The following is a 21,637-nucleotide window of genomic DNA, read 5'->3' on the forward strand; positions in this document are numbered from 1 at the left end:
GTTTATTGCCGACACATATCTTTTTGATGTAAACCAAACCGTGGGGAAAATCGGCTGTTTGATGAGAGGTAATGGACGATGAAGTGCTGTGAAAGATTTGGTTAAGATCGAGCTCGATCATTTGAAACGTGTTCGGTCAGTGCAGGAAAAAACAGAGTAGGATTTGATACTGAGCAGTGAATAGGTCAGGATGGGGTTTTTTTTAGCGTAGCCATGGCCGACGGTCACTTGTGTCGACGTCAGTTCCAATAAACAGTAGAGTTTTATCTTGTCCCTTCCAAAGTTCATTGCATGACTATGCTCCTTTGATGGACACAGCCTACATCACTGGCCTTGAGTACCGCATGAGAGAAAGCACAAATGTTCTCTAACGAGACACAGGCCGTGCTGGTTAGCTCCAGGTGAGAAGAGCTAGGAGAGGTCATCTGTTCTTTTCAAGAAGAATGTATGTCATCCCCCCATGGCTTTCTGACTTATATTAGACTCAGTTGTTGACAGCTACATTCAACTAGACATTTCCATTGCTGAAATCTATTCTGTTTGATATTTAGGAATTGGCTAGGGCTTCATACCAGCAACTGAAGTCTCAAGTTCACATACACCCACTCCTCACTTTGGTACAACCAGTGATCAAAGGTCTTTATCCAATTTCAGTCAAAAAGGCATATATTGATGTAGGATGTGATGGTATAATGTATGCTCTATGTAATTTGAATTTCAGTTCAATGTTTAACACCTCTGTCTTGGTACAGTTCAGAGCATTGGACAGGGTTTTTGGAGGAAAAGTCTTGACCGCATAGCTGTGATGTCAGCCCACCCCACAGCGGATTAACTTCCCACTCTCTGGCCCCATTTGTCTTCATCAGAGAGGATAAGTGACAAAGTGGCAGCACCTTGAATAATTGAAGACGCCCCTTAATGATTGGCTGTTCGCCTCACAAAGCAAAGACAGAGCTCCAGCCCAGGCTGCTGCTGGTGTCAGTTGTCATGGGTTTAGGTGATGTCATAGCTCCTGACCTGTTCTCCTATGTCTCCTCTGACTCCTTAGAGCCTATGGGCTGTCAGACCATCACCACTCAAAGTCAGATTCTTACCCGTCTCCTTTGAGGGTTTTCCAGTCAAAAACTCCCACTGAAACCAACATTCTCAGTTGTGTGGTTAGCTGTTTAGCAAGTTGGTTGTTTGGTTATTTGATAGTAGTGGCCGTTATTGAACGTTGCTGTCAGTAAAGTTAAAAAGTGAGGTTCAGACAGGCTAAATAAATCAGTTTTATTCAGTCTGGGGCTGAGAGTGGAGTCATATGTTAAACATGCAGAGTTAGCCATCATGTGCTATTGCCTTTCATTTAATTAACTTTTCCCACAGGCCACTGTGGAGCATTTGGTAATGCTAACATCACAGCTGTCCTATCTGTTTGTGCATACCTCTGCTAATTCTGATTAGCCTCCTCTGCTTAGATTTGGGGGTTGTAATAACGTTTGTCCATAGAGAGAGGGGTGAACAACTACGCACTAAGACATAGACAAGCCTTTTAACTTTTTTTGTGTGTGTGTGATCATCTAATCTAATAGCTACAGAGCACAAGTAAATCACACATGCTGCCTTTGGTCTGTTGAGTGATTTAATTGAGGACAAAGGCACAGCTAATGTCCTTGGAGACCAGATCCAACTGAATCCACTGAATTAACAGGGCCACTAGCCTGCTACAACAACACTGCACATCCACTGAATCAACAGGGACACTAGCCTGCTACAACAACACTGCACATCCACTGAGTTAACAGAGCTGCTAGCCTGCTACAACAACACTGCACATCCACTGAATTAACAGAGCTGCTAGTCTGCTACAACAACACTGCACATCCACTGAATTAACAGGGCTACTAGCCTGCTACAACAACACTGCACATCCACTGAATTAACAGGGCTACTAGCCTGCTACAACAACACTGCACATCCACTGAATTAACAGAGCTGCTAGCCTGCTACAACAACACTGCACATCCACTGAATTAGCAGAGCTGCTAGCCTGCTACAACAGCACTGCACGTCCACTGATTGAATTCATTTAATGTCAGGGTTTGTGTTAGCTGGGGTTTGCCCATATATATATAATTTCTGGGTTTTGCTTATATATATATATATGTATGTACAGTGACGGCTGGTGGTGATATTGGGTGGGTGGGCTAACAAGTGGATTATACCCATCAGTAGTTTACACTGCAGCAACAGCAGCATCACATCCGAGATACCAAGTTACAGCAAGGACAATATATACCTTGTTATAGCAAGTGCTCTACAACAACACCATAGAGAGGTACCCACAAGAATGGCCTGATGCCAACAAACTCTGTATCTGTCTCCCCCCTCCTCTCACACACACACACAGGCTACATACCATTTAACTATTTTCCTCTGTACACATTAACACATGCCATTTTAACAAAAACAAAATATGCAAGAATGATGGAATGATAGGCTGCATGATAGAACAGAATGCTCCACATTGTCAGCCTACAATGTCAGAAAAGGGTCTACCTAGGGATGCACTACAAAACGTGTTCCAACTGTTATGATTGCCCATAGATACTGCAACTGTTGTCGTTTTTTTTTTTTTTTTTATCACAACCGTTTTGCAACACAGGGCCATGATTTAGAGGGACAGCCGGGGCCATCCGTACTGCACATAGGTGAAAGCATTTGCCAAGAATGTTTTCGTAAATCAAGAACGAAAGTTGGAGGATCGAAGACGATCAGAAACTATCCTAGTCCCGACCGTAAACAATGCCAACCCGCGATCCCGCGGCGTCCCCTACAACCCGCCGGGCAGTGTGAAGGAAACCAATGAGTCTTTGGGTTCTGGCAGGGAGTGCGGTTGCAAAGCTGAAACTTACAGGAATTCACGGTCCAAGCCGTGTCTCCTCCAAAAAGCAAGCATGGGAAACAGAAAAGCGAATTCTTAGCTACTTATCGCTAGCCAGTCCTTTCGTTAAAACCAAGTTTCAAAACTTACGATTTTGTCGTTTGTCCTTTTGTGTTATTTGAACGTCGTTTAGACGATGTGTCCCCAGTCTCCTCACTTCCAATTTTTCCACCAACGACATCGAAGAAAAGGGATGTGAAAGTAAATAATCCGCCTCGTTCATGCTAACGCCCACCATTGCCACAGTCGCTCACTTCTTTCTCCCCACTCTCATACATGCAGGTGCTACAGTAGCACCTCACTGTATGTACCGTCTGTACAGTCGCTGTCATTGGTCAAAAGTAAATGGGCTGTGGGCTGAATTAATTTAGCCCAAATGATCAGCAAATCAAGGGGGCGTGGCATGACACCTGTCACTCACTTGACCCTACGAAGATGAATGGTAGCTGATTCTACTGTGTTTGGGCTGTAAAAAATAAGCCCATTTGGGTATATCCTGCGTTTTTCTTGCGACTGTTTGGTGCTGTTGCTGCTCTAGGTTCCACCAAAATGTAAAACAGTCTGTTATAAGTTTTTTTAACAATAATTTTCTCATCTTTATTGTAAAAGATAGGGAGGGCTTAGCCCTGCTAGCCCATTTATACCAGCCGTCCCTGTATATATATATACACACACACACACACACACACACACATATATATATATATATAGAGAGAGAGAGAGAGAGAGAGAGAGAGAGAGAGAGAAATTAAAAACTTGCCTGTCAAAATGTCCGGTAATGATGTTCATACAAAACATAGCTATAGCGAAAGCTATCTCTGCGAAGTCACCTGGAGGAGAGAGTAACGCGGCTGATGCGTATTGCAAGTTGTAAAGAAACACTGGACATGTTGATTTCAAGTCGGCAGCAGAGGACTTGAAAGATGTTACCTGGGAGCCTATAGGCCACATTTGATGCCATGTAGGCCCTAGCCTTTTTTTAAACAGGCTACAGATGTTACAGGTTACAGATGTTTTGTAATAGCCTACATTTAAGTGGTTACTGTTGAGGTGTTGCTCAGTCGTTACTGTTCGTTTTGCTTTACCGTTACCGTTCATTAGATAGTTAAACTGATTTGAGGTCATTATGATTCTTTTGTCAGCCTAGGTGTATATATATTTGCGTTTATAACATAGATTGTCGTTGAAACGTGACCGGTAAAGTTTCAGATTTGCCTGGTAAAATAAATTCTTTCCGGACACCAGAGCAGCGAGGGGAAAATCCTAGCAGAAACCCTGTGTATTGTATGTATTAAGATACTGTGAAAACTGAGGCACACTGCGTTGGCATGCGTGCGTGCGTTTGCGGACGAGTGGACTAATTTTAAATATGGCCTCTCTAATCAGAGCAGCCTGACTCGGGTGACTTTTTCGCTCTTACTTCTTTTTTTCCTGGTCTCTGACTCATTAGGCAGACAATCAAACTCTCAGTCACTGTTTTTCTTCCTTCTGTGTTTGTTTGTAGCATTGGCAACCTTACCAGAGATCTAGACCTCATCCTCAGAGTCCCACACCTTTTCACCTCCTTTTCGGTCTCTTCTGTCTTCTCCTATAGTCCATTCTCCTGTCTTCTCCCCAGTTCTACCTCGCTCCTCTGTGCTCTGTCCTCAGTTTAGCCTGGAGCTGGTGTGTGCCCACTCATACTAAGTTTTTTACTTTATTTTTTGACGATGCGGTTTGTCACATACCCCGTGTTGCATGTGTACATATGTGGAATTAGATTTTCTCAGAAAATGGTTCTAAAAGAAAATTACATATTAAAAAATTCTGGAGACAACCATGACAGAATTTTGCGGTAATTCCAAAACATATTCAAATCGCGGCTCAAGGCATGTCCAAGTAAAACCACCTCTTATTCTGAAGTTGATTATAGCCATTTCTAATCACTTTTTTCCCCTCTGTTTACCTCAGTGGAAAACGAGTGTGAAACCCAGAGTCCACTCAAGCTGACTCCTCAGTGCACATATGAGATAGATTTTGGCTTAGAGAATGACCTGGATTACCTCACGCGAAGAATCATGCCATCTGGTACAGACGCTCACTTACCTCACTGCCACCTTACAATGTCCAAATTTCCCTCCAAAATCACGGTTTGGCAGAACACCTCATGCCACGGCCTGCATTCTGTTTACAGCATGTGGTCCCTTGCTCTTTGTGTGACTGGTCAAGCTATGACCCCAATTCTATTTCCTTCACATTCTTTTGACATACGCATTCCCTCTTGTGTTTTCCAGTCCATTTTGAGCTCCAAGACAATTTTAAAAAAGGAGAAAGTGTTTCATTTTCTTGACTGCATGTGTGCGGTCAGCAGCTGAATCGGTGTGACATGAGACATGGCACTGCATCCGAGAGATCACTCACAGCAGACACAAGATTCCACGCTCACCTTTTGACCTCTGGGAATCTGTGTTTATCCACCTGGTTCCAAAACACACACCTCACCCCCCATACACACTTTCCCACTCCTCTGACCCCAGTCTCACTACACCCATCACACACACACACACACTCACACACACACACACACTCACACACACATACACACACCCATGCATGCACACACTTACACATATACACACCCACATAAGCACACACTATCACTCTTCTGACCCTGGCTGTACCCCACCCATTAAACACACACACACACACACTCTCTGTTTTGGCTTGGTCATCCCACCGAATGGTGTTTTGTTTTGCCTGCATGAATGTGGATTCTGACCCTACAGACCTAGCTGAACTCAGTTTTGACAGAGTTACTAGCCTCAAACTCCAAGTCTGACCCAAGATGACAGTGTTTCTAATGGGTACACATACACCAGAACTCTCCATACGAGCTGATCTACTCCTCCTCTCTCTCTCTCTCTCTCTCTCTCTCTCACAGAGTTCCCGCAGGGTAAATCGCACAGCATATCTGTGAAACAGTGCTAAAAAGTGCTAATGAGGAGGAGTGAAGCAGTAGGTCATAGATTTGTCATTTATTGGTGTGTTAAAAGGACTATGGGGCCACTTAGACACTCACAGTCCTGTCGCATGTATGTATTACAAGCTCCTACTCCCATCACTCATCTTCTTCTCTTTGTCTCACCACACACTCCAGTGAATGAACTGGTGTCTTACTGGGAGCTGGTAAACCTCTGACACGCTGCTGGAAAGGCAGCTTGATGCTTAAGGCTTCCTCATTCTTAACTGCACAGATAATGAACCTGGACTGGTTGACGTGAGTTCTGTTTAAATTTGTATCTTAAACCTAAACCTACCTGCTTTTCATGTCGAATTAATTTAAAGTTATAGTTGTTTCACTGCTATCAGTGTGCAAATACGCACTTTTAAAAGAAATGTATCATTACATACATTTGTATTGCTTTTTTGGGTAGAGTTGCACTGTGCTGTTCTGTGCAGTGCTCCTGGGGGCCATGTTAAGGTCAGTGATTAATACAGGCCTTCAGTTTACAGCTGAATGGTCATATGTGGAAACCTGGTTGTTTGAAGTCATTTTGTTAAGGATCTGGAGGGAGTTTAGTCCAAAGCACTTCACCACTGTCTGAGTTGCACAATGTGCTTGCAATGTGTTTGCAAAAAAAAAAAAAAAATGTATTATATCTATTCATTACTGAGTTCAGTTCAATTCATCCAGTGTAGTGTTATCTTGGTTTAAAATAACATTGACATTGGGAAACTGCACTCTGGGCAATAAAGCATGTTAAAAACATGTGTGAATGCTTGGCTCACACTTCTAACTGAAAATTCATAACCAAAACAAACGTCCAGAGCACTTCCTGTATAACCAACGCTCTGATGAGGTTACCTGGCATGTTCATGTTTGCATGATAATTAGTAGATTTCTGCTGAGGTTTCATGCTAGAGTGAGCAAACCTTGCTAAGCCCCTTATGGTAGCTTTGGCTTACACCTGGTGCCTGACTAAGAGAGAGAACAGAGCAACACACTGTATCTGAAAGGGAACTGGGTTCAGCTCTACTGCCTGTGGTTAGCAGACGAATTCATCACATGTATAAACCGAGATGGCACAGACACAAACAGAGTCTTTGGGTTTCTCCTCATTGAAAACATATGGATGGGATTTATATGCCAACACAGAGGTACTAACTCACATTAAAGATTATTTTCGCTGGGGCAATGGTTAGGGATATCTCAGTTCATGAGTAGCATTATTGTACTATTCATGCAGCAGGCATAACATAGAAACGATAATGCGGAAACTGGTGCATATGGTATGTATCTTTGATCCTAAATAGCTGAGGTTGAAAGGGATTTTGCCCTGTATCCATTCAACCCTTCTGAGCTCCCTAGCAATAAATCTGCAAAGAACCATGGAGCCTTAACTGCTCTGGAATATCGACAGTATGAGTTTAGCATTGTGCTAGCCAAGGTCAAACACACACGCGCACACACACACACACGGTAATCCTGCCAGTCACCTATCCTGTTCCCATTCAGGTCTTAAAAAGATGACACACACACACTGAGTTTCTAGAGCTTACCCATCACAGGTCTCTATGAAGGAAGTCATTCACTACTCACTTTAAAATCAGCACCCCCCACACCCTGTTAATCTGTCACTGTTTGCTTCAGTTTTCAAGCAACATGTTCACAGTCACAGACTCTCTCTGGCCTTATGTCTCAAACCATAATTGTTAAGATAATTTTGCTGGTCCTTAGAGAACAAAGGAGTTTTTTTTTTTTTCGTCATTGAAAAGAACTTAAAACGTCGGCAAGACTGAGGGGGGTGTGGCCGTAATCCACTTATCAAACATCAAAAGTTTCAGTGAGATTTGAAGTGTTATCTTGTTTTACAGCTGATAGGAGACCTGTATGGCAGTATGAATGAAAGAGTAATTATGGTAGCAGTCTGAGAGTGAATATAGGCCAGTGATATCTTATATCAGTCCATGTCATTTTATCTCCTCTTCGGACAGGAAAGGGTTAAAGTGCCTGCCTTTTATCTGCCAGGGCCAGAGAATGCTGAGCCATGGTGCCTGATACCATGACAACCATGACTGTTCAGAGAGAGAGAGAGAGAGAGAGAGAGAGAGAGAGAAGTGCGGGTGGGAGAGTGGAATAAGCGTGGGTACAGAGGAGAGAGAAATAAATGGCAGAGAGGGGGAGAGAGAGAGAGAGAGAGAGAGAGAGACTGAAACAGAGAGATAAATTAGAACTTGAGAACGCAGCAGGAGAGAGTGAGGGAGAAGAGTAAGAGAGAGAGAGAGAGAGAGAAATGAGAGGGAGAGTTCAGCAGGATAGAAGGATAGGCTGGTAGGCGGGTGTCAGTAGCTAGCTATTGAGTGTCACTGGTGTATTGCATCAGTCCAGCAGGGAGACTAACACTGCCTGATGACATCATTCCGTCTGCTTTACGGGCGGGGGCAGAGAATGCCTGCTACCCTGGAGATTGGGGGGGGGGGGCACAGTTTTTGGCTCCCTCTCACTGGCTGATGCGCTTAAAGGGGAGAAGCAGGTGGAGGGGGGGGGAGCAGGCAAAGGACAAGGGATGGACACGAGGGGGGGGGGGTGCCTGACTCGTCCACTTTAGCCGTGTCATTAACACATTACTGTCAGATTCTGGTCTGAGGCATAGTGCACGCAGTTAACAGAGAGCTGGCTCTGTCTCTCCATGTTGCCATGGTGATTTCTGCTTTTGCCTCACACTTCTCCGCCAACACACACGCACATGCACACAATCACACACACACACATGCACACAATCACACACACACACATGCACACAATCACACCCTGTAGACAAATATGAGAGAGAGAGAGAGAGAGAGAGAGAGAGAGAGACATGGAGACAGTTTATCTAATCATCCGCCTCTTATCAGAGTGTCTATTACCTCAGACAAATGAGTAGAGCTACAGAGAGCTTTACCCAAAAAAGAGATCTACAGAGAAAACTCTCCAAACCAGCCATCAAAGACACACGTCTGACACACATAGGCCCAGCCGTAGCAGTTCTTTGTCTTTTAAATAAGAGACTTGAATTATTTGCTGTACTTTCAGATTCGGGGAGTGAGAGGAGAACTCATTAACAGAGATGTTTATATTTGTCTCCATGGTGACCGTGAAATTTGACTTTGGACTGTGAACTGTGTTCTACAAAGGTCATAAATCCATTTGAAATGTAGGAAATGTGGTTATTAATAATCTAGCGTCTATTAATGAGCAGTGAACGAACTGATAAACAATACTTAAACATTTCAGTTTATATCTAAAACAGCTCTTTAGGGTCTGTCTAGTTAAAAGTTGAGTGTGTTTGGATTTGACTTTAGGCTGTAGTGCTGCACTAGAAGACTGAGAGTGAAAACTCTAGTATTATTATTATTACTTTGTGTCGGTGTATGGGTGGGCGTGTTTGGGTGAGTGGGAGTGTGTTTTGACCATATGGGACTTACAGTTTTAGGAGATCGTCTGTATGTGTTTGTGTGTGTGTGCGTGTGTGAGTGAGAGGGAGAGTGAGAGAGAGGCTGTGCATGTCCAGCTGTCCTTCACACTGGCCAAATCAACGGTTCTGCGACGCTGACACATACGGAGTATGCTGATATGGCGTGTCTCTATATGCATTTCCTCATATCACATTTCCTGAGAGAGAATGTCCATAAGACAGCTCCTCCTCCTCCTCCGAGAGAGAGAGAGAGAGAGAGAGAGAGAGAGAGAGAGAGGGAGAGATGGAGAGAGGAAGAGAGGAGAGCATAATTCTGATGAGGTCTGTGAAAAGAAAAAAACTGATCGACCCAATGTTATCATGACAGTTGGTGGAAAATCATATTACATCTTTCAGATTCCGGCTACTTCATGAATCATGCATTGAGGAAGGAGGAGAGTCGCTGTCCATGTCCACAGTGAAATGCTGCTTTCCTCCATACTTGTGAGAGTCAGACAAAAACACAGAAACGCTAAGAAGGGAGGGGTGGTAAATATAACTGGAACGGAACAACCAGGCTGCTGTGAGATGGAGAACAGGTCACGGATGCTTCACACTGCCGCAGAAAGACTAACTGGCTGTCCTCGAATCCGCAGGTCACTGTTGTACCTTTAAAACTTTCCCCAGCCCTGTTTTTTTTTCCCTTATACTTTCTCTCATTGCAGGGATCGGTTAGTGAGGTCTTGTAGCCAGGCAGATTAGAATCTCCTTCTTGACTAGCCATGCCTGACCCTTCGGACTGGAGCAGCAGTGAAACTAATCTACATATGAGTGCTTTAATGTGAGCAGACAAGGGAACCAAGACTTGAATGGGACTTTCTGGCCTCAGAGTGTGTAGAAAAGTAAACATTCCTCATGTTCCTTTCTCTCAGAGTTAACAGTCGGTGTCCCTGCATGGTTGACAGAGGACATATGACTGTGTGTATAAAAGTAGACAGAGATTCTACACGTTCAGCCAGAGTGACTGCACCGTGGGAGTGCTCCAGTCATACAGACACAATCACTCTACTGTCACTATCCTCTTCTTATTAGCACGTTTCTCTCATTTTAGCACGGGCACAGGCCAAGACTGGTAACAAATTGAATCATAACATTACAAAGTCACACTTTTCAGCCATTTTTTTGACACAAGGCATGTGATTCCTTTTATGACCTGAATAATCACATTGACTGGCCCAAAGATCAGGATTTTAACCTCAGCTTTACATGACACCGTGTATAATGCACCCATGCCTAAAATATCTCTGTAATCTTTCACATGGTCCATCCTCTCTTTACTCACTGTCCTTGGCAAATTCAGTTTCCCAGAACATATCTTCAGATGCATGGGGTTTTCAGGTCATCTACACGCTTTAGTATTTGTAATTAGTTTACACTCAAAAGCGTGTGAACATGCAAATTGTACTGTAACTTGTAATATGCCAGCCACTCTGACAATACTCAGAGGCTTTAGGTTCAAATTGTCTGTGATCCTTTCACGTTGGTTATTTCGCGCTGGTTATTTGAAATGTCTCAGATAATACAACCATAGCTATATATATATACCATTTCTCCTGAAACATCTGACATAAACTCGTGAGAAACTATTCAAGATACCTGCCAGCACGATGGCGTTTCACTGGACCTCTGGTTTCTATGGTGACCACGCTACTTTCCCCAGCGTTCCAAATCCCCCCTCTGTCACCTACACTAAAGCAACAGTTTGCGATTAGCCTGAACAAAGGGAGGTTTGCTGAGAATCTATTTCACAAAGCTGGGCATTAACAGGGTATTAACAGGGTATGGCTTATAATTATGTATTGCATTTCCAAAATAATTACAAGTTTGTGTCTATTATGTATCTATTCGTGGGTAAAGAAGGGATTAACTCTTTTTTCCCATAGCTCTTCTAGATTATGGTGGTGAGTTAGTTTCTGGTCATTGTCTGACACCCATCTGTCCCTGTATCTCTGACACACACACGCACACACACACAGAGAAGCAATTAAATAAAGTTTGACACACTTGACAAGAGGAGTCTGTGAGAGGCACGCGCCATATGGATGCTTTTCAGCGTCCCTGCATTTGAGACACACTCACACACGCACACACACACACACACACACACCCATTGTCATCCCTCAGTCCTGGGCCATACTAGAGGGACATCCTTTTTTTGTGATGGACGGATGAGACAGATGATAGCAGAGACGGCTGGTATGGGGTGATGGGGAGGTAAACGGAGGGGCTTAGACTTTAATTGTTTCTTAAGTAGGCCACCAACTCGTCCTGACGTAACGATCAGAAAAGATGCCACGGCACTGGAAAATGCTTATGTTGTCGTTAGTAGCCCTTATCTCTCAATTGCACTCCTCTCATTTTGTTATTAAAATGTTCCACGTACTGTAAGGTTCTATAAGATTTTAGGTTTTATGTTAGAGCCATATTTGCAACCAAGATGTTTAGTTCACATTCGAAAGGCTGACTTAAATATAGATTAATTAATATACAATGTCAGAAACAAATAGCACACTTCTGAGTATAGTTCAGTCTTGCTCAGACTGATGTCATCTCCCTCTCTCGCTCTCTCCCCTGTGTGTGTGTGTGTGTGTCGTGCAAATGTGTGGGTGGAGAGTTGACCAGGGGTTGGAATCGTGAACAGAATACAGCTGAGGAAAACCCTCTGTTACATCTCTCTCTCTCTCTCTCTCTCTCCCTCTGTGTCTGTGTGTGTGCGTGTGTGTGTGTGCGTCTCAGATTTCTCCCTCTCTTTTCGCATTCTCTCCATCCCTTTGTCCCTCATAGTAACTAGTGGACCAATGGGATCTTTGGCTCTGCTTCACTAGCATGTTCATTGGCTCCGAGGGAACACGCGGCTGTAAAAAATGGAAATTCAAAGACGCAAACTCCGTCTTTGGCAGCAGACTTGGGGAAGCGTCCCATTCCCATTGGCTCCCAAATCAGGAGCCTGCGCTCTGTGCCGCACAGAAGCCTGGCAAGAGATCCTGTATGGTGTTGGACCATACCATTTCGCATCAGAATAAGGGGTTCTATAGAATGATGTCACTAAAGACTTTCGTTGTATCACCATAAGTCCTTCACTGACAGCACACTTCGCATATTTCGTAGTACATATTTCGCATTTATGTGTCAGTGAAGACTGTGTGTCTACATTTCACCGAAGGGTGGTATTAGGACGTGTGCTTATACACTGTGTGTCTTGGTTAGGCTATGCGACTCCCTGCACTTTAGCCGTGGAATGGTCGAATCTTCATGAAGTGAAAGGTTGTCTGCTCAGCGTTGAGAGCAGTTAAAATGAACACCACAGTTTTGTCCTGCTAGAACGGAGTGGATTGTAGAGCTGGCATCTACTTTCTGTTCTGTCGGACTGTTTAAGATTTTTGTATCATGCTTTAGGCAGTAATGTAAGAACAGTGAAGACTGATGCTACTATTTTATTCTGAAGCAGGCATTCAGAGTGGTGACTTGAAAGTAAGAGATCTTTAGTTGTGTTTCTAGGTAGTTAGCTAGCCTTATTCAATCCATATAGTGTTTTATGTCGTTCCACATTATTCCGTGTTGATATTCTGTAATCAGTTTTGGAGAGGGAGACGACTGTGTCATTCGTTAGAGAAGGCAGACAATGTACAATACAGTTTGGAATACGGAGAAAGAAGATGGCTGGAAGGATATGACGATGCCCTATTCCACAGAATTAATATTTTACATTGAAATGGACCAACCACCAGGTACTGAAACAACATTTTATACTTTCTGTTTAAATGATCTTGGCTTGCCGCTTTGAGTGGTATTTGCAGCGCAAACCCCGGCATAACTCCCCGCTTCCCCAGTTTATGGAGGACCTGTTCTCGAATCCTAGCTGAAACGGACAATGCATCGTCAGATTAGTTTTTGTTAGCTCACAGAGAATATTTCTGAATCCCAGCAGTTATATGTCGGTATCTGTTGTTGTTTTATACAGTAGCCAGTAGCTATGTCAGTTTTGTATTGTAGACTGATGCGTCTTCACCAGTACTTTGTTCTGTATTGTACAGTCGTATAAACCAGGTCAAAGGCAGTTTTCCCATCAGAATCCCCTTAGATTTCTGTGTGCCTTCAACTTTTAGGTGCTATGGCCCATTACTTTGCGATGCATAATTATAATGGTTTTTTTTTTTTTTTTTACTGGACTGCAAGTTCTGCTCGTGTCTTTATGCGGCTTGTAACATTAGCCCAGATAACATTATGCATCCTACTGTTGCGTTAGCCGCAGGTCTCCAATCGTTAGCTGCATGACACTGTGACAATCGACGTGTCTTATGGCAACAATGAAGCCAGTATCCCGCTGTGCCAATCGGGTGACATCATTTCTAGCTGTCCGTTTTCTGGCTAGGTTTCACTAAATTCTGTTACAACAGTTAAATTAGCAAGTTGAACACTTTACTTTTTTGCCATTTGTTGACCGCAGCTTTCTGCGAATGCAGAGTCGTTCACTTATCATTGTCCAAAAGAATAAAGGCGATAAAAGGACTTCACTGGACAGATGAAGTCCACAGCTCGATTCAGGTTGACTGTAACCACTGTCATGTAGGCGCCAGATTTATGGAGGTGTATGTGCTTTGTTCTAACATACCATAGTGTACGGTCCAATTTTCGTTTAGTACGACTAACATTCACACAGTTATTCTACCTTTCCTATTTCGCTTGAATTTTGGGGGCTTGTCAGCAGTCAGTGTTGAAGTCTGGATGAATAGGAATGGGGGAGGGGAGAGAGGACTGAAAAGGTTGCGTTGCAAGGCGAAGAGGACCTGTTCCCGAATCCTACAATACTTGTGCCGACCGTTTTCCATTGTACTTATATATGATCTCGCTTGAAGTCGAGTGACAGCTATAATTTTGAGAATTAAGTATAGTTTCCATAGTCAGACAAGTGTCATTTAACGTATCCATTCTCCCTTTTAACCATCCCGTAATTTTTCCAACGTGGAATGGCTTACATAGTCCAATGGATAAAGATTAGTTTTTTCAGATTGTACGTTTTCTGCCTGAATTTTTTTCAGGAATGTCTTAGGTAATGGTCTGTTAATTCATTTTGGCTACGCTGTTAGCGTATGTCAGTTCTCCTGGTCAGTGCTGCATGCAGAAAAGCTTGGCTTGGTGTGTGGGCCATCTGAAACCTGTATGCAAAAGTCCTTTACATCTCTCAAAGTCTACAGGGATGGCTGTGCCTATAAGAACGCAGAGCCTTGTATTCTGCGTCCTTCATTTAAATGCAATGTCACGGTCCTGTAATTTATAACGCGTGACTTTTTATAGCCGTTTATGATGATGTCATAGACTCAGGACTGGACCCTCATTCAAAAGTCAAGGGCTGCCTTTTTGACAATGACTCGTTAATTCATGCAGTTAATTTGGAAGGGTTAACATTCCTAAAACGAGGCAGTAGATGTCTCTCTGCAGTTTGAGTTTGACTGTGAAAATCCGTCATCAACTAAGCTATATACAGTGCACTTACTAAACGAATGCCACCTTTGTAAGAGAATAGCGTTTTTCTAGACTCTCCGTGCAAGATATCTAGCAAGACATTACCTGTAGGCAGCGCAAAGAGGGCTGTTTAATCTTGGTACATGGACACAAGAGACAGTATATGGATATTCAAATATGAAAGGATTTGTTTATGGTTTACCGTCGGTTAGTTTGCAAACAAAGCCACTGTCTGTAAACCATAAGCACACTGAGCTGAACTTGTTATTGAGTAGATTTGGTTTGTCATTCAGCCTAAATATGATCTGCTTGTATGGTTGAGTAACTGAATGAAAAAGACTTGTGAGATTATAAGGTCCTGTATCGCTTTAATGGGGAAAAGACACTTGTAATTAAATGGGAAAAAAAAATGTTCATTGTCATATGAAAAGAATATTTGTGGTGGTTTAAGGGGTGTTGAATCTGTGTTGAACTGGCATAAAATCTTTTGTTGTGTTGAGACAGAGTCAGAAACAGAGCAGCAGTAACAGCAGCATTAGTGAATGAATGAGCCAGGTTCCCACACAACACATTCATCTCTCCTCTACAGAACACACACACACACACACACACACACACACATACATGCACATAGATTTATGAGTCACACAAATAAAGAGTGTTTTCTCTCTCTCTCTCTCTCCACCCCCTGACCGTGTGTTATGTCTTTGCCTTTTCCTCTTCTGTCCATTCCTGGGCATTGTGATATGCTGGCGTGTAGAGCTGTGTAACACAGGAGAGAGGGAAAAAGAGAGTGTCCTGCTGCAGATGTTCATTAGAATATTTATTACAGTGAATTGATATGGAAAAGGCTGATTGCCTATGCTGAGGTTGGTGTATGGAAGGCGCTGGCAGCAGCAGTGGCTGAGATAGGTGTGTGTGTGTGTGTGTGTGTGTGTGTGTGTGTGTTAGACTGGCAGTATCATAAACTGTGAAGTTTTCACACAGTGGAAAATGTACTGCTAACATTGCTGTATGAGGAACTGCACAGAGATATGACGGATGGAGATATAGCATGACAGCTGGAGAGACATATGCGCGTGTGTGTGTGTGTGTGTATGTATGTGTATGTATGTGTGTGTGTGTGATGTCTTTGTTTGCTGGCACTGCTGAAATGAGGAGAGGGAGCATTACTCAGTGAACTTGAGCGTTATTTAAAAAAGTCTCTCTCTCTCGCTCTCTCTCATTCTTTATATATATAAGGATATACGGTAGCTCACAGGACATGAATTCATTTGTCTCTCAGTCTATCTTAGCAAAGGAGCGGTAGTGTGTGTATGTGATGTTTTAAATCATGTCATTATTTAGTGAATGGCTCATTTAAAAAAACATGCACATGCGCACATGTAATTCAGAGAACTGGCCTTGTGTCAGAGATTTTATTCAAGGTGTAGGGCAGTGTCATAGTGATGTTTATAACTCTGATGAATGTCCATCTCTGCCTGCATATGTTTCTCTCTCTCTCTCTCTCTCTCTCTCTTTCTCTAAGGGAGGGGCTTTATCCCCCTCCTTGACTCCTCCTCTGTCTTTCCCCTGGGTTTTCTCTCTCTTTCTCTTCATCTCATGTGGAGCTGTCCACCTCCCCTAATGCTTTCTGATTGGCTGTGGCCAACATCTCTATTCCGAGGGTTCATTAAGGCGACAGCGTCTGAATTTAGGACCAGGGATTTTCCCTCTGGCTTCAGTCTGACAGAGAGAGGGAGAGAGGCAGACATTCAGAGAGAGGGAGAGAGAGTGAGAGAGCAAGAGAGAGAGAGAGAGAGAGAGAGAGAGAGAGAGAGAGAGAGGGGGTAGAGCAGAGGCATGCAACTGAAAGAGGGACTGGTGGAGGGTAAGAAGTCCTTTCTTTCTTTACCATCATTCTTTCCTTCTTTTTTTCTCTCCGTCTTTCTAAGCCAGCTTTGTAATGTGTTCTTATCGGGAACTAAGTGTCTGCTTCTCTGAGGCAGTGACAGTGATTTGGTATCTGTGTGTGCGTGTGTCAGTTGTAACATTTGTGTTGGAATGTGTCTGACTGGCAGAGCAGTTGTTGAAGTAAAGGATGAATTAAAGCAGGTTGGATTTAAGCAGGCTTGTGTTAGTGTGTTAGTGTGTGTTGTGCTGAAAATATTCCATGACATGTCGTTGGTATATACCACAGGTTTTTTTTTAAAAGAATATTCTATTTTTGCATTGTGCACAATTTCAAAGGTCCATTCTTTTAATGTTTTTTCCTTTTTTGCTTTGTGTGTATGGGTTTTTGTGTTTGTATTTGTATATATATATGTTTGTGTGTATGTGTGTGTCTGCCTATCTGTATGTATTTGTGTGTGTGTGTGTGTGTATATGTTTGTGTGTATGTGTGTGCCTACCTGTATGTATTTGTGTGTGTGTGTGTGTGTGTGTGCCTACCTGTATGTATTTGTGTGTGTGTGTGTGTGTATATGTTTGTGTGTGCCTACCTGTATGTATTTGTGTGTGTGTATATGTTTGTGTGTGCCTACCTGTATGTATTTGTGTGTGTGTATATGTTTGTGTGTATGTGTGTGCCTACCTGTATGTATTTGTGTGTGTGTGTATATGTTTGTGTGTATGTGTGTGCCTACCTGTATGTATTTGTGTTTGTGTGTATTTGTGTGTGTGTGTATATGTTTGTGTGTATATGTGTGCCTACCTGTGTGTGTGTGCGTGTGTGTGTGCATGTGTGTGCGCGCGTGTGCGTGCGTGCGTGCGTGCGTGTGTGTGTGTGTGTGTGTGTGTGTGTGTGTGTGTGTGTGTGTATGTGCGTGCGTGCCTGGTGTTCGTATGTGTATGAACCTACACATCTTTGTGGTTTTAAAATGAACCTTTCTTTGTTTTCCCCTCTTTGAAAACATCTCTGTATTTGTTCAAGTTTTCTTTTTGTTCTCAGTTTGACACCAGCTAAACTGTCAATGTCTGTAATTTTTCTCTGACACACTCTCTTTAACATGCTAATAGTTACTAATTTATCCATACACTGCCTGCTGTGTGTGTGTGTGCAGGGTTTTTGGACCCTGCGGGTCGACCTGTAGAGTGATGTGTCTTTTGTTTGGAGTGCTCTCATTGTGGGCTTTGGCCTGTTGTTTGCTTACATCTCTGAAGTGAATGATCTGTCCATGGTGACACGGGTTGGGTTGCCAGGTTGGAGGAGTCCCCTGCTTGGGGGGAATCAGGGGGGATTGGTGATAGGGGGTTGCTGGTTGTAATTCTTTGTCTTATGTGGTGGCTTTTCCTCCAGATGTGGACAGTCCTTTGTTCAGGACAGCATGACACTCACAGGTGATTCTGACATCTCTCTCTCTCTCTCTCTCTCTCTGTGAAGAGAGAAAGGGGGATGACAAAGGTGTAGATAAAAGTACTGTTGATCCTTTCTCTCATATTTTGTGGGGCAGCGGATGGACAAGTGTGTGTTTGTGTGTCGGTGTGTTTTCGTGTGCACGTTTGTATGCACATGTGTTTGTGTGTGTAGACTGGGTGTGTTTAATTCTGCAGAGGGTCTGATAGTGGAACAGTGGTGCAGGCATTTTTGAGGTGTTTTTGGGGCACCTGCCTTTTGGCTGCACCTTAGAGAGCTGGGTGGGGGTTGGGGGGGGGGGGGGGGGGGGGCCAGGGGGGGTGCTGGTGTGTGTGTGTGTGTGTGCATGTGTGTGTGTGGGGGGGGGCAGGCTGGCCGGCCACAAAGGCATTTCCTTGTTTCTTCTTTCTCTGCTCTCAGTGCCCTGACTGCAGCTTTGTAATGAGCTTAAACACACAAAGTGTGTGTGTGCGTGCGTGCGTGTGTGTGTGCGTGCACGACCTAATCTGATATGTGAATTGTTTTTTTTCTGTATTTATGTTTATTTATCTTTACAGTCACCTCTGACCTAAAGCAAACATATTTGTATTATTGAGCAAATACCCCCTGTCTGAACACACACACACACACACACACACAGCTCTCTCCTGTACTCAGAGGGAGCTATAGTCAGTTGGCATAACATTAGAGAAGGTGTGGGTTTTTCAGTGGTATAATTAATCTGGTAATTGCATCCACATGCAAGGAGCAGGGGGCATACATAAATCTTTACTGAGAAATGAAAAAAAGAAAAAAAAAAGCCTTGCCTTCAGTCTGCATATCCAAGCCCAGAGCCAGGTGCTTACGCTCCTCTCCAACTCCTCTGACAGCAGGCAAGAGGAGAAGGAGGTCACATTACTCCCCTCTCTCTCCTTTAAAGGACTGAATGTACTGTTTCCATTCACAGTTTCCTGCCTCATTCCTCCGTTAGTCTGAAAGGTAGATGTGTGTGTGTGTGTGTGTGTGTGTGTGCGTGTGTATACGCACCTGCCACGGCAGTGTTTAAGGAGGGGGTAGACATCTTTCTACTGGTCAGTTCCTCTCACCCCACCAAGGGAAGTTCTGCCCTGTGGTCTGTTGGCATGGCGACCCGCCCGTAGTAAGTGGCAGGAGACTGGCCCACAGGGCCGGCAGTCCGAAAAAGCCTCCACGGCTGGTTTTCATTAATGACACTCTCAAAGAACACCATTCATAACCCTCTACTCTCCCCCTTTTTCTCTCTGTCGTTCTGTAAGAGTGAGGGCTGCACTTTAGGCACGATCCCTTTTTCTCTCTGTCGTTCTGTAAGAGTGAGGGCTGCACTTTAGGCACGATCCCTTTTTCTCTCTGTCGTTCTGTAAGAGTGAGGCCTGCACTTTAGGCACGATCCCTGTCACTTTTCACATCGTCATTTTAGGCAAAACACACGTCCTTTAAAAGGCTGTAAAGTTTTCATAATAACTGTTATCATTCCCAGGTCACAGTGTTTAGACTGTAATTATGTAGTGTGTTTTTCATGGAGAGTGTTTGTTGTGTCGGCTGAGGTAATTTGGGTGTGTGTGTGTGATGTGTGTGTGTTAGTAGGTAGGCAGAGGGGTTTATTAATGATGTGTAAGAGGGTGAGGAGAAATCCTTTGTTCCTCAGTGCGTCTGCATGGAAGAAATGAAATAAACTGCTGCACTTATTAAGCGTTAGGTCAGAGACTTTTTGGAATCTAGTATTACATACACATACCTGACTTAAGTGAATGGTAAGTTAGGTGTGGGCATATGGGTGTGTGCATTGGTCTTGTCCGCCGTGTGAGGAAAAGCCGTCTCTTTAGTTTGGTTGTCTTTGTGAAAGACTGCTGCTGTGGATCTGACCATGTTGAGAACAAGTGTGATGGAGGTGGCATGTGACGGCCACTCTGTGCTGGGCTCTTGATCCAGATCCAGAACAGGGTTAAGATGACTTGGCCTGGCCTGACCTTACCTGACCTGGCCTGGCCTGGCTCGTCAGTATGAACGCTGAATCAGTTCTCACTTTTTTTTCCCCAACAAAGTTAGAGTTTTTTTTTATCTCATTAACCGAGCAGCACCTAGCCTGGTGTGTGCTGAATTGCTAGGGCTACTGGCACTGCTATCCATTCACACGCACACACACACACAGACGCACACACACACACACACTCACTCACTCACTCTCACACACACACCTAATTGCATGCATAGCATTATATCAAACAAAGGCTTTTTCTCTACCATCAGCTAGGTGACAGAAGTCTCTGTGTGGCTGATCTAGCAGCTCAGAGGCCCAGTGTGGGAGTAGCATGTTTCTGACCATTGTCTTTCTATCTGCCTCCGCACACTGACTACACTGACTGTGCTTGGGTTAGATGGCTTAAGCAATTTAATGTCTCTGAATCAGACAGTGCTGTGAAGGAGATGCCATACTTTGGCCCACACACACACATACATACATTCTCACACTCATACACACACTCACAAACGTATACACAAAGGCACACGCACACACACACACACACACACACAGACACCCTGAACAGACACACACTTGAGCGTAAGCAGTAGCTCTGGCTTTGGCCTGTGTACTTTTTCAGCTGTTTGATAGTGTTTACACTGTAAACAGAGGAAACTCAGCAGAAGGCACGTCCGCCCAGACCAGCTCTCTGCGTATGACAGTTTCTGTTTGTGTTCCCGTATTGACCACAGATCCATCCGGAAACACGGGATGTTCTGCTGCATCACAGACTGTCATGTTTACGTGACTGACAGTAAAACAAAAGTGTAAACATTGCCTGTGCTTAACGTAATCCAGTTCACCTTCCTCCACAGTACCCTGCTCTCACACACCTCTGACATGCAGCAAACATGACAGTCCTGCCACAGGGCTCAGCTCTGGCCACTGCTGCTTTCCACACACAGTATTTACTCAGTGTTCAGGTAGAGAAACCAGATTTGTCCCAACACTGCTGCCAGGGCCCACTGTGGAGCTAATGATGAGTTTGCTAAAATGTGTGTGTGTGTGTGTGTGTGTGTGTGTGTGTGTGATAGGGAGGGGGGCTTGTCTAGCTGTGGTCTCCTGAATGTATATGACATGTGTGAGACATGTTAGTGGATCTTTTGTTTTGGGCCATGTACTGACTGTGGATCAGTGGCTGTGTGACTGACCCAGTCTAACATAGCTCTCTCACCACACAGCCCGGGGAACAGTCATGTGAACAACCAACATCTGAAGACGCTGTCTCCTATTTCATCACTCTCTCTCTCTCTCTCTCCTTCTCTCCCCATCCCTTTCTCTCTACAGCTCTTCCTCCCAAGCCAGCCAAAGCTATGACTCCAGTGAACAGTGTGAAGGATCTGGGCAGTGGATCTTTGCAAGAGGCGGAGTGGTACTGGGGAGACATATCCAGGTAAGAGTGG

The 21,637-nt window shown here is 43.9% G+C and overlaps 1 protein-coding gene across 6 annotated transcripts in view; it reads left to right on the plus strand.

Annotated features, from left to right (window-relative positions):
• The window catches only part of pik3r3b (phosphoinositide-3-kinase, regulatory subunit 3b (gamma)), a 135,081-nt gene that overhangs the window by 104,020 nt on the left and 9,424 nt on the right, over positions 1-21,637 (plus strand). For 3 of the 6 annotated variants that reach the window (XM_030791389.1, XM_030791390.1, XM_030791391.1), the window contains exons 1-2: positions 12,732-13,127; positions 21,522-21,627. In XM_030791389.1, coding sequence (XP_030647249.1) covers positions 13,022-13,127; positions 21,522-21,627 — 212 coding nt within the window. In that variant the 5' untranslated portion in view covers positions 12,732-13,021. Of the gene's footprint in view, positions 1-12,731; positions 13,128-21,521; positions 21,628-21,637 lie in introns of those variants that run through there. The other 3 variants (XM_030791386.1, XM_030791388.1, XM_030791387.1) reach the window with 1 other exon arrangement.

The sequence above is a fragment of the Chanos chanos genome, chromosome 14, assembly GCF_902362185.1.
Source record: "Chanos chanos chromosome 14, fChaCha1.1, whole genome shotgun sequence".
Classification (NCBI taxonomy): Eukaryota; Metazoa; Chordata; class Actinopteri; order Gonorynchiformes; family Chanidae; genus Chanos; species Chanos chanos.